The sequence below is a fragment of the Scyliorhinus torazame genome, chromosome 6 (genome assembly GCF_047496885.1).
Source record: "Scyliorhinus torazame isolate Kashiwa2021f chromosome 6, sScyTor2.1, whole genome shotgun sequence".
Classification (NCBI taxonomy): Eukaryota; Metazoa; Chordata; class Chondrichthyes; order Carcharhiniformes; family Scyliorhinidae; genus Scyliorhinus; species Scyliorhinus torazame.
In genome coordinates, this window is record NC_092712.1 from 114,513,059 (window position 1) to 114,526,518 (window position 13,460).

The following is a 13,460-nucleotide window of genomic DNA, read 5'->3' on the forward strand; positions in this document are numbered from 1 at the left end:
CCCCTCGTCAATCGTTTTTGTCACCTCCTCAAAACATTCAACCAAATTAGTGAGACATGATCTCCCTCGTACAAAACCATGCTGTCTGTCGCTAATAAGACCATTCACTTACAAATGTGCATAGATCCCATCTCTGAGAATCTTTTTCAAAAATTTCACTATCACCGACGTCAAGCTCACTGGCCTATAATTATCCAGAAGATATGCCATCAACCTCTGAATTCAAAAAATAAAGACGTTATACTAAAGAAGGCAGTAGTAATGTAGTTTTAGTAAAATTAGGAGAACTATTAAATTCTATAGCCTAGGAATGTTGGAGGAATTGTCACTGATCTTGGGTTCGATTCCCAGCCTGGTCACTGTCTGTGCGGAATCTGCACGTTCTCCCCATTTCTACATGGGCTTCCTCCATGTGCTCTTGCTTTCTCCCCCATGTCCCGAAAGATATGCTGTTTGGTGAATTGGACATTCTGAATTCTCCCTCAGTGTACCCGAACAGGCGCCGAAGTATGGCGACTCGGGGTTTTTCACAGTAACTTCATTGCAGTGTTAATGTAAGCCTACTTGTGACACTAATCAAGATTATTATTAAGAGCATGCTCAATGGGAGTAAAGCAATTAGAGATTGACCGTTTGACATATAGGCCTAGCAGCATCTGTAGGAAGAGAAAGGAGCTAACGTTTCAAGTCCAAATGACCCTTTGCACAGAAAATGGGAGATATTTATACTGTGGGGTGAGGGAATGAACGATGAGTTATAGCCACAGAAACCAAGGGAAAAGAGTGCTAATAACCAAAGAAGCCAAAAGAAAAGAGTGCTAATAACCAAAGAAACCAAGGGAAAAGAGTGCTAATAGCCACAGAAACCAAGGGAAAAGAGTGCTAATAACCAAAGAAGCCAAGGGAAAAGAGTGCTAATAACCAAAGAAACCAAGGGAAAAGAGTGCAATTGGCCGTCCCCTGAGATAGTAAAAGGTGCGAAAGGCCAAACAGCAGAGAAACTAAAATCAGAGGGTAAGCTATGACAGAGGTAGCGGGGGAAGGGAGAAGCATAGGGGAGACAAGGTAAGGAGAGGGGGATAAGATATGGGGGGGAAATATATATAAGGGAGTGATGAGAAAGAAATAAAAGGTAAAAGACAGTTGAAATTATAACATGATGTAATTGACCCAAACAAGCTTGTACAATGCCAGGATACTGAATTTGGCAATGCATCTGCAGGCATAATTGTCATTATTCAGTCCTAAAACAAGATGGTCTATTTGAAGCGGCAAGTGCTGAAAAATGGGATTAGAGTAGATCGGTACTTGACGGCTGGCACGGACATGATGGGCTAAAGGGCCTTCTTCCTTGCTTTAAAAATGTCAATGCCTCCAAGATCTTCACCCTTCTTTGAAGTGCCAGGTTGGTGTGAAAGGGATGGCACAAGTCCATGATGGCACTTCACATTTTCAGCACTTGACCTTGCTCCCATTTTTCAGCACTTGACCTTGTGTGCTATGGCTTTTCAAGGGCTCATCTAAAAATGTCTTAAATGTTGTGAGGGTTCCTGTCTCTACCACCCTTTCAGGCAGTGAATTCCAGGTTCCAACCACTCTCTGGGTGAAATATTTTTTATCACATCCTTTCTATATACCCTATCGATGCCCTCATAATTTTATACACCTCAAATCAGGTCCCTCCTCTCAGCCTTCTCTGCCCCACGGAAAACAATCCTAGCCCAGGGCAGCACAGTGGCTAACACCACCGCCTCACAGCACCAGGGACCCGGGCCCTAGCCCTCCCAGTGGCCACAACGGTCACCAGTGCCCTTACATTCAATTTAATTGGATCCTTCCAGGTGGGAGCAGGCAACATCAATAACATATTACTGTTTTCTGTGCATAGAAGCACCAAAGAGGTCACAGAGGCACTGTACGGGGGGGGGGGGGGGGGGGGGGGGGGCAGGGAAGGTCTTCATCCTTCCCTCCCTGAGGGGTACTACCAGGATGAAAGGGCATATGGATTTGCCAGGACAGTGTGCTTCACGTGGCTCTGTGGGCTCCCCACTACTCAAAATGCTGTCTCACACTGTGCAGTTTGCATGTGCCCACAACAAGAAGGTCATCTTGGTGAATGCCCACTATCTTGGTAGCACCATGATGCTTTTATCCTGCACTAGTCTGCAAACTGAACACCTTCAGAATTCACTGCTGATTGGCTGCTCTGCAAGTGTTACCACTTCCACACGTGGTTCATGACCTTTTTTCACCATCATGCGATGTCAGAGGGCCTTCTGTGAGACCCATGGAGCACACCATCAATCTCCTCGAGCAATGATTTAGCTTCTTAAATCACTCGGGGATTTCTCTGCTGTGCACTCCCAGAGGGGTCCATGCCCTGCAATTCTGAGAACCCCACCACTATCTCCAGGAATCAAAGACAAGTAGAAGATCACATACAAGAACAGAGAATGCTGGAAGAATTCGGGTCTGGCAGCATCTGGGGAGGGGAAACAGAGTTAATGTTTTGAGTCTGTTTGGCTCTTCATCAGAACTAAAGAGAGGGAGAAATGTGTTGGATATTAAACTATAGCTGATGAAATATGCAACAGGATTTAGCAATGTTAAGAACAAAAGACAGGTGGCCCAGTAGGGGAAGGGAGGGTTATTGCATTGAGACAATAAATGTATGGGATATTTTACTTATAAAAAAGGTTTAGGTTGGAGGAGATAGGTCACAGTCTAAAGTGGTTGAAATCAATGTTGAGTCCTTTAGGACCTGTATTCTGCCTAATCGGAAGGTGAGATGCTGCTCCTCCAGTTTGCGTTGGGTTTCACTAGAGCATTGCAGCGTACCAAGGACGGATGTTTGGACATGAGATCAAGGTGCTGAGTTAAAATGGAAAGCAACAGGAAGGCTGGGGTCATGCTTGCTGACTTCACAAAGGTATTCTGCAAAGTGGTCACCCAGTCTGCGTGTAGACTCTCTGATGTGGAGGAGACCGCATTGGGAGCAGTGAATACAATAGACCAAATTGAAGGAAGTGCAAGTTGAAAAGTTGCTTAATCTGAAAGGAGTCTTTAGGGTCTTTAATGATGAGGAGGTAAAGGGGCAGGTGCTGCACCTATTGAGATTGCAAGGGAAGATTCCAGGAGAATGGAATGGGTGTCACGGAGGGGTTGGTCCCTACAGAATGCTGGCGCCGGGGAGGAATGTGTTTCTTGGCAGCATCATGCTGGAGTCGGCAGAAATGGTGGAGGAGGATTCTTTGAATGCGGAGGCTTGTAGTGTGGAAAGTGGAGTTCTGGGAGGAAGAAGAAGGGAGGAGGGCAGAGATGTGGGAAAATGGGCCGAAACCGATTCAGTGCCCTGTCAACCACAGGTGGTGGGAAACTTTGGTTAAGGAAAAAAGCAGGCATGTCAGAAGCACCATTTCCGATGGTGGGATCAGCAGAACAAATGCAACGGAGGTGGAGAAACTGGAAAAATGGTATGGTGTCCTGACAGGAAGCAGAGTGTGAAGAGCCGTAGTTGAGGTAAACTGGAAGTTGTTGGGTTTGTAATTGATATTGGTGGTCAGCCTGACACTGGAAATGGAGACAAGAGAGGTCAAGGAAGGGCAGTTTCGGAGATGGACCGTGTGAAAGTGAGAGGGGGATGGAAATTGGAAGTAAAATCGGTAAATCTAGACCTGGAAAGGTTTATCGATATTTGTCCACATTTCCATCCCTGGTCTGCTGCAATGGTCCAGTGAATCCCAATGCAAACTGGAGGAGCAGCACCTCCTTTTCAAATTAGGCACGTTCGAGCCCTCCGGTCTCAACATTCAAATTCAACCACTTTAGACTGTGACCTTTCTCCTCCACTATCAACCCCTTTTTAAAATGTTCCCATACATTTATTGTTTCAATGCAATAACCCTCACACTCCTTCCAACCCCCTCACACACCAGACCATCTGTCTTTTAGACCATAAGACTTAGGAACAGAATTAGGCCACTCGGCCCATTGAGTTTGCTCTGCCATTCAATCATGGCTGATATGTTTCTCATCCCCATTTTCCTGCCTTCTCCCCATAACCTCTGATCCCCATATTGATCAAAAACCTATCTATCGCTGTCTTAAAGACACTCCGTGATTTGGCCTCCACAGCCTTCTGCGGCAAAGAGTTCCACAAATTCACCACCCTCTGGCTGAAGAAATTCCTCATCATCTCTTTTAAAGGATCGACCCTTTAGTCTGAGATTGTGTCCTCTGGTTCTAGTTTTTCCTACAAGTGGAAACACTCTCTCCAGGCCACACAGTATCCTGTAAGTTTCAATAAGATCCCCCCTCATCCTTCTAAACTCCAACGAGTACAGACCCAGAGCCCTCAACCGTTCCTCATATGACAAGCTGTTCATTCCAGGGATCATTCTTCTGAACCTCCTCTGGACCCTTTCCAAGGCCATCACATCCTTCCTTAGATACGGGGCCCAAAACTGCTCACAATACTCCAAATGGGGTGTGACCAGAGCCTTATATAGCCTCAGAAGTACATCCCTGGTTTTGTATTCTAGCCCTCTTGACATGAATGCTAACATTGCATTTGCCTTCCTAACTACCGACTAAACTTGCACGTTGACCTTAAGAGAATCGTGAACAAGGACTCCCAAGTCCCTTTGTCCTTCTGATTTCCTAAGCATCTTTCCATTTAGAAAATAGTCTATGCCTCCATTTCTCCTTTCAAAGTGCATAATCTCACACTTTTCCACATTGTATTCCATCTACCACTTCTTTGCCCACTCTCCTAGCCTCCATTTCTCCTTCCAAAGTGCATAACCTCGCACTTTTCCACATTGTATTTCATCTGCCCCTTCTTTGCCCACTCTCCTAGCCTGTCCAAGTCCTTCTGCAGCCTGCCTGCTTCCTCAATACTACTTCTCACTCCACAGATCTTTGTATCATCTGCAAACTTAGCAACAGTGCCTTCAGTTCCTTCCTCCAGATCATTAATGTATATTGTAAAAAGTTGTGGTGCCAGCACAGTCCCCTGAGGCACACCACTAGTCACTGGCTGCCATCCTGAAAAAGACCCCTTTATCCCCACTCTCTGCCTTCTGCCAGTCAGCCAATCCTCTATCCATGCCAGGATCTTACCCTTAACACCATGGGCTCTTAACTTATTTAACAGTCTCCGATGTGGCGCCTTGTCAAAGGCCTTCTGGAAATCTAAATAAATCATGTCCACTGGTTCTCCTTTGTCTAATCTCCTTGCTACTTCCTCAAAGAACTCTTAACAGATTCTGTTCTCATCATTTTGTGATCTCTCCAAGTTATAGTTCAATATTTAATACATTCTCCTTTGCGTTAGTTCTGATGAAGAGTCAAACAGACTTGAATTGTTAACTCGTGTTTTCTGTCCCTGCAGATGATGCAACCTGCTGAGTTTTTCCAGCATTGTCTGTTCTTGTTTCAGATTGCAACATCCACGGTATTTTGCTTATGATAGAAGATCACATACATCAATTGAAACTGGATGAAGCAAGAGGGAACATATTGTCCTTCTGTTAAAGGAACCTTCCCACCCTATCATTCAGCAAAAATACTTCCATATAGCCATCACAAAGCCCCTTGGCTAACATTCAATAAAGGCAACAGCAAAACTCTTCACGTAACAACTTTATCTAGCAGCTCAACACTGATACAATGAAAAATCATAGCTAATTACCATTGTGTCTATCCCCTTAGTCTCTGTCTTGTAGTGAGCCCTTGCCTGTTCCTATATAGTGCTACCCAATAACTGGTGGAAAACTGTACATGACTTTGAAAGACAACCTTGAGCAGCACTGGGTCTTGGGGTAAATGAGGTAGATACACATTCTACATGCTATTCATCTCATTTCAAAGTGTAAGTTTGTTGTGAACTACTCACCACGCCCAAAAACCAAGGCAAATTAATTTCTACTGGCCCAAAGCGTCTGAACCTACTGTTTAAAATAATGACTCCTTGTGTGAGGTAATGTTTGCTTGTGGAATTGCTATTGTTTGCTTGTGGAATTGCTTTTTCACTAAGGCATTCCCCACCAAGGGAAGACTGGTATTGGGTAAAAAGTGCAAGACATAAGATACGTTGTTAGATTTGAAACCAAAGTTCTTAAATGAGGATAAATAAATTGATGAAAAATGTAAGGCGAAAATGTATGGCCAATTATGTGCCCAGAAAATTGTCATTTTTATGCATATCAATCAAATGCACTGCTAAACCTGACTTGGCGCACAAGTGGAGAGCTTATTATTGCAATACAGAATCTAAACTTTAAATCTTTTCTAATGCACTCACTCATATAAGGCAAAATCAAATACTTGGCTGTAATCATAATGATCAGCTTTTTTTCCTAAATATCTTGAGGTGCAGTGAAGTAGCCTCAAAGTAATATAAATCCATCTTGCTTTTTCACAAAAGAGTTTCTGACAATCGTTTATCCAAGGAAAGAAATATCCTTGAAATTTGACTGCCATAATATTTTGTATATTTCAAAGTAACATGCAATTGAGCAAGAATAAAATGGATCGAGAGTAAAACAGTGTTAACGTTCGAGTAAAATATGGCTGATCTTCAGAAAGTCAAAACTTTAACTGTTTTTCTTTCCATAGATGTGCCAGATCTGAGTACTTTCCAGCACTTGTTGCAGATTTCCTGCACCTGCAGTATTTTGCTTTTAATAAAACAGATCAACTAGAACTAAATGTATACTAGATTTCAATAGCTTATCTGGCAAATTTCATGTTACAAAATTTACATTGGTAAATTTTGACCAGCTGTCCACAAATGAAAACTAAATGCAAAGTCAACTGTAATGCGCCAAATTCCTGGCTTTGTGGTAACAGCACCAGCTTTTAGTGTTTTGTGTGCCGTTGAACCCTGGAGCAGTGCAACAGGTTTAACGTGTTTTCCAAGTGTACTCACAATCTATTAATATAACCAACAGATTATTGTTCTAATATTTAAAGGGGAATGATGAATTTCAATATTTTCAGCAAGGCCCTGTTAGCCGGTTTCTGCCAGTTGTGGCACTAAACAGAAATTGCGAAACAAACTGGCAGTACAGTTTTCTGCTTTTATAGAATATAGAACAACATACAAGGAAGTTATTGAATCCTCATGTATTCCTCTTTATACAAACCTAATAAAGTGCAAAAACTACACAAAACATAAGAATATGCAGTCCCAAACTGGGAGTACAACTGGCCAGTACCAAAATGCAGTAGGTATCATTACAGCACAGGATAGTCATAAAGATGTTTTCCCTGTCACATATCTATCTAATTTCCCCTTAAATTTGCCAACACTCGTTTATTCCACAAATTTTCCAGTCTTGTTTTTCGAAGTTTGAATGGGTGACCAAGTCCCAGTTCGCAAGAATGACAAATGTAAAAGGCGTAACAATTTATACTTCATAAGAAGAGAGTGCTGTTTGGTTTGAGTTTCAGCAAAGCTTAGCAGTTAATTGTCAAGTCATCAGTCTAGTACATTCTCCATGGCAATGCCTCTACCAATCAGCACTCTGCTAATGAAGTATAAATTGTTGTTACTTTTACATTTGGTATGCTTGCGAATATCCTAATGAATGCAAGCCAAAAAGTTTCAACGTGACTTTTTTTCAATAATACTCAAATTCTGTACCACAAACGACTGAAGTTTACTTCAGTTCTATGAAAGCTTTGTAAACTAAGAAATTGAAGTTTGTCAAAGGAAAGTTGCCTCTTCAATTAATGTTTTTTTATACAAGTCATTAAAATGATTTTGATTTCTGTGCACAACTACAGACCAACATTAGGCTTTCAACTGATAGAACAAGAAACTGGATTATGCAGCAGAAGCTGGCAACAGCGGAAACTGGAAATAATGCATCAGTTTCGAGCAAGCAGTGGTACGCTCAGTCAATGAATGGTACTGAAACTGATGACGGTGGCGCCACATCTGGAGAAAATATTAACCTAGAGAGCATCATACAGAAGATGCAGTTGATTATTTCCAAACTCAGAATGATGGCCAACAAAGTTGCTACCAGGTATAACGGAGGCCGATATTAATCCCTGAATGATGGAATTAATAATTGTGACCTAATCTACTGCATACACATTTTGCCGCCTTTTACATAGAACATAGAACAATACAGCGCAGTACAGGCCCTTCGGCCCACGATGTTGCACCAAAACAAAAGCCATCTAACCTACACTATGCCATTATCATCCTTATGTTTATCCAATAAACTTTTAAATGCCCTCAATGTTGGCGAGTTCACTACTGTAGCAGGTAGGGCATTCCACGGCCTCACTACTCTTTGCGTAAAGAACCTACCTCTGACCTCTGTCCTATATCTATTACCCCTCAGTTTAAAGTTATGTCCCCTCGTGCCAGCCATATCCATCCGCGGGAGAAGGCTCTCACTGTCCACCCTATCCAACCCCCTGATCATTTTGTATGCCTCTATTAAGTCTCCTCTTAACCTTCTTCTCTCCAACGAAAACAACCTCAAGTCCATCAGCCTTTCCTCATAAGATTTTCCCTCCATACCAGGCAACATCCTGGTAAATCTCCTCTGCACCCGCTCCAAAGCCTCCACGTCCTTCCTATAATGCGGTGACCAGAACTGTACGCAATACTCCAAATGCGGCCGTACCAGAGTTCTGTATAGTTCCCGACTCCGGAACTCAATCCCTCTACCAATAAAGGCCAACACTCCATAGGCCTTCTTCACAACCCTATCAACCTGGGTGGCAACTTTCAGGGATCTATGTACATGGACACCTAGATCCCTCTGCTCATCCACACTTTCAAGAACTTTACCATTAGCCAAATATTCCGCATTCCTGTTATTCCTTCCAAAGTGAATCACCTCACACTTCTCTACATTAAACTCCATTTGCCACCTCTCAGCCCAGCTCTGCAGCTTATCTATATCCCTCTGTAACCTGCTACATCCTTCCACACTATCGACAACACCACCGACTTTAGTATCGTCTGCAAATTTACTCACCCAGCCTTCTGCGCCTTCCTCTAGGTCATTGATAAAAATGACAAACAGCAACGGCCCCAGAACAGATCCTTGTGGTACTCCACTTGTGACTGTACTCCATTCTGAACATTTCCCATCAACCACCACCCTCTGTCTTCTTTCAGCTAACCAATTTCTGATCCACATCTCTAAATCACCCTCAATCCCCAGCCTCCGTATTTTTTGCAATAGCCTACCGTGGGGAACCTTATCAAACGCTTTGCTGAAATCCATATACACCACATCAACTGCTCTACCCTCGTCTACCTGTTCAGTCACCTTCTCAAAGAACTCAAAAAGGTTTGTGAGGCATGACCTATCCTTCACAAAGCCATGCTGACTATCCCTGATCATATTATTCCTATCTAGATGATTATAAATCTTGTCTCTTATAATCCCCTCCAAGACTTTACCCACTACAGACGTGAGGCTCACCGGTCTATAGTTGCCGGGGTTGTCTCTGCTCCCCTTTTTGAACAAAGGGACCACATTTGCTGTCCTCCAGTCCTCTGGCACTATTCCTGTAGCCAATGATGACATAAAAATCAAAGCCAAAGGTCCAGCAATCTCTTCCCTGGCCTCCCAGAGAATCCTAGGATAAATCCCATCAGGTCCCGGGGACTTATCTATTTTCAGCCTGTCCAGAATTGCCAACACCTCTTCCCTACGTACCTCAATGCCATCTATTCTATTAGCCTGGGGCTCAGCATTCTCCTCCACAACATTATCTTTTTCCTGAGTGAATACTGACGAAAAATATTCATTTAGTATCTCGCCTATCTCTTCAGACTCCACACACAATTTCCCATCCCTGTCCTTGACTGGTCCTACTCTTTCCCTAGTCATTCGCTTATTCCTGACATACCTATAGAAAGCTTTTGGGTTTTCCTTGATCCTTCCTGCCAAATACTTCTCATGTCCCCTCCTTGCTCGTCTTAGCTCTCTCTTTAGATCCTTCCTCGCTACCTTGTAACTATCCATCGCCCCAACCGAAACTTCACACTTCATCTTCACATAGGCCTCCTTCTTCCTCTTAACAAGAGATTCCACTTCCTTGGTAAACCACGGTTCCCTCGCTCGACGCCTTCCTCCCTGTCTGACCGGTACATACTTATCAAGAACACGCAGTAGCTGATCCTTGAACAAGCCCCACTTATACAGTGTGCCCAACACTTGCAGCCTACTTCTCCACCTTATCCCCCCCAAGTCACGTCTAATGGCATCATAATTGCCCTTCCCCCAGCTATAACTCTTGCCCTGCGGTGTATACTTATCCCTTTCCATCATTAACGTAAACGTCACCGAATTGTGGTCACTGTCCCCAAAGTGCTCTCCTACCTCCAAATCCAACACCTGGCCTGGTTCATTACCCAAAACCAAATCCAACGTGGCCTCGCCTCTTGTTGGCCTGTCAACATATTGTTTCAGGAAACCCTCCTGCACACACTGTACAAAGAACGACCCATCTATTGTACTCGAACTATATCTTTTCCAGTCAATATTTGGAAAGTTAAAGTCTCCCATAATAACTACCCTGTTACTTTCGCTCATATCCAGAATCATCTTCGCCATCCTTTCCTCTACATCCCTAGAACTATTAGGAGGCCTATAAAAAACTCCCAACAGGGTGACCTCTCCTTTCCTGTTTCTAACTTCAGCCCATACTACCTCGGAAGAAGAGACGCCATCTAGCATCCTCTCCGCCACCGTAATACTGCTCTTGACTAGCAGTGCCACACCTCCCCCTCTTTTGCCTCCTTCTCTGAGCTTACTAAAACACCTAAACCCCGGAACCTGCAACATCCATTCCTGTCCCTGCTCTATCCATGTCTCCGAAATGGCCACAACATCGAAGTCCCAGGTACCAACCCATGCTGCCAGTTCCCCTACCTTGTTTCGTATACTCCTGGCATTGAAGTAGACACACTTCAAACCACCTACCTGAACACTGGCCCCCTCCTGCGACGTCAAATCTGTGCTCCTGACCTCTATACTCTCATTCTCCCTTACCCTAAAACTACAATCCAGGTTCCCATGCCCCTGCTGCATTAGTTTAAACCCCCCCCCCCCCCAAAGAGCACTAACAAATCTCCCCCCCAGGATATTTGTGCCCCTCAGGTTCAGATGTAGACCATCCTGTCTGTAGAGGTCCCACCTTCCCCAGAAAGAGCCCCAGTTATCCAGAAATCTGAATCCCTCCCGCCTGCACCATCCCTGTAGCCACGTGTTTAAATGCTCTCTCTCCCTATTCCTCATCTCACTATCACGTGGCACGGGCAACAACCCAGAGATAACAACTCTGTTTGTTCTAGTTCTGAGCTTCCATCCTAGCTCCCTGAAAGCCTGCCTGACATCCTTGTCCCCTTTCCTACCTATGTCGTTAGTGCCAATGTGGACCATGACTTGGGGCTGCTCCCCCTCCCCCCTAAGGACCCGGAAAACACGATCCGAGACATCACGTACCCTTGCACCTGGGAGGCAACATACCAAACGTGAGTCTCTCACGCTCCCACAAAATCTCCTATCTGTGCCCCTGACTATCGAGTCCCCAATTACTAATGCTCTGCTCCTCTCCCCCCTTCCCTTCTGAGCAACAGGGACAGACTCCGTGCCAGAGGCCCGTACCCCATGGCTTACCCCTGGTAAGTCGTCCCCCCCACAAGTATCCAAAGCGGTATACTTGTTTCTCAGGGGAACGACCGCAGGGGATCCCTGCACTGACTGCTTTTTCCCAGTCCCTCTTACAGTTACCCACCTATCTCCAATCTTTGGTGTAACTAATTCCCTGAAGCTGCTACCTATGACCCCTTCTGCCTCCCGAATGATCCGAAGTTCTTCCAACTCCAGCTCCAGTTCACTAACTCGGTCTTGGAGGAGCTGGAGATGGCAGCACTTCCTGCAGGTAAAATCAGCAGGGACACTAACTGCATCCCTCACCTCAAACATCCTGCAGGAGGAACATTGCACTCCCTTCCCTGCCATTCCTCTAACTTTCTACCAAGATCTGGCTAACAACTAAATTAAATTTTTATAAAAAATAATAATAATATAATAAAATATGGTACTTACCTCAGACCAATGGGTTTTATTATTAGGTTAGAGGAGGAGGGCGGGTGGGAGACACTACACGTGTAGTGTCTCGGGTTTCCTCTCCACCAGAATTTATTGGTGAGGGTCTTCCCAGACGTCCGCGGGTCGACTTACTGTTCCCGCCTAAAAAACTAATTTTTTAAAAAAAGAAAAATTCTCAGCTCCTGCTGAAATTGACTAACCAGCCAGCTCCACTCCCGCCGAAATCGACTGGTCTGCCCCTGCAAAGACAAGTGCTTTTAAAGGACAGACTTACCTCCCAGCAACCACTTCCGCTGAAACTGACTCACCAGCTGTTCCCACGCCGAAATCGACTGGCCTGCCCCTGCAAAGACAAGTGCTTTTAAAGGTTGACTTACCTCCCAGCAGCCACTTCCGCAATGCTCCCGCTGAAACTGACTCACCAGCTGTTCTCCCGCCGAAATCGACTGGCCTGCCCCTGCAAAGACAAGTGCTTTTAAAGGACAGACTTACCTCCCAGCAGCCACTTCCGCAATGCTCCCGCTGAAACTGACTCACCAGCTGTTCTCCCGCCGAAATCGACTGGCCTGCCCCTGCAAAGACAAGTGCTTTTAAAGGACAGACTTACCTCCCAGCAGCCACTTCCGCAATGCTCCCGCTGAAACTGACTCACCAGCTGTTCTCCCGCCGAAATCGACTGGCCTGCCCCTGCAAAGACAAGTGCTTTTAAAGGACAGACTTACCTCCCAGCAACCACTTCCGCAATGCTCCCGCTGAAACTGACTCACCAGCTGTTCTCCCGCCGAAATCGACTGGCCTGCCCCTGCAAAGACAAGTGCTTTTAAAGGACAGACTTACCTCCCAGCAGCCACTTCCGCAATGCTCCCGCTGAAACTGACTCACCAGCTGTTCTCCCGCCGAAATCGACTGGCCTGCCCCTGCAAAGACAAGTGCTTTTAAAGGACAGACTTACCTCCCAGCAACCACTTCCGCAATGCTCCCGCTGAAACTGACTCACCAGCTGTTCTCACGCCGAAATCGACTGGCCTGCCCCTGTAAAGACAAGTGCTTTTAAAGGTTGACTTACCTCCCAGCAACCACTTCCGCAATGCTCCCGCTGAAACTGACTCACCAGCTGTTCTCACGCCGAAATCAACGTTTTTTTTAACGTTGTGCCGGCTGCATGACGTGTCTGCATCCCACTGTCGAGCCAGCATGCTAACATTTAAATAGGCTCCCACTTGGGCAGTTGGGAACCCCATTTAAATTTAAAGTTGGACAGCCAGATTTCCCAGGGCTCTGCAACTAAGTGGAGACAGGAACAGTGAGATCAAGTTGTGCTTGTTCTAGCACTGCTTGTGAGCCAGGAGCGTTGGGATTGCTCAC

General features: G+C 45.1%; 1 protein-coding gene across 1 annotated transcript in view; it reads left to right on the forward strand.

The window, feature by feature from the left end:
* Nucleotides 1–13,460, forward strand: part of akap9 (A kinase (PRKA) anchor protein 9) — a 395,737-nt gene that overhangs the window by 355,792 nt on the left and 26,485 nt on the right. The window contains 1 exon segment of the mRNA XM_072508693.1: nucleotides 7,792–8,036. Coding sequence (XP_072364794.1) covers nucleotides 7,792–8,036 — 245 coding nt within the window.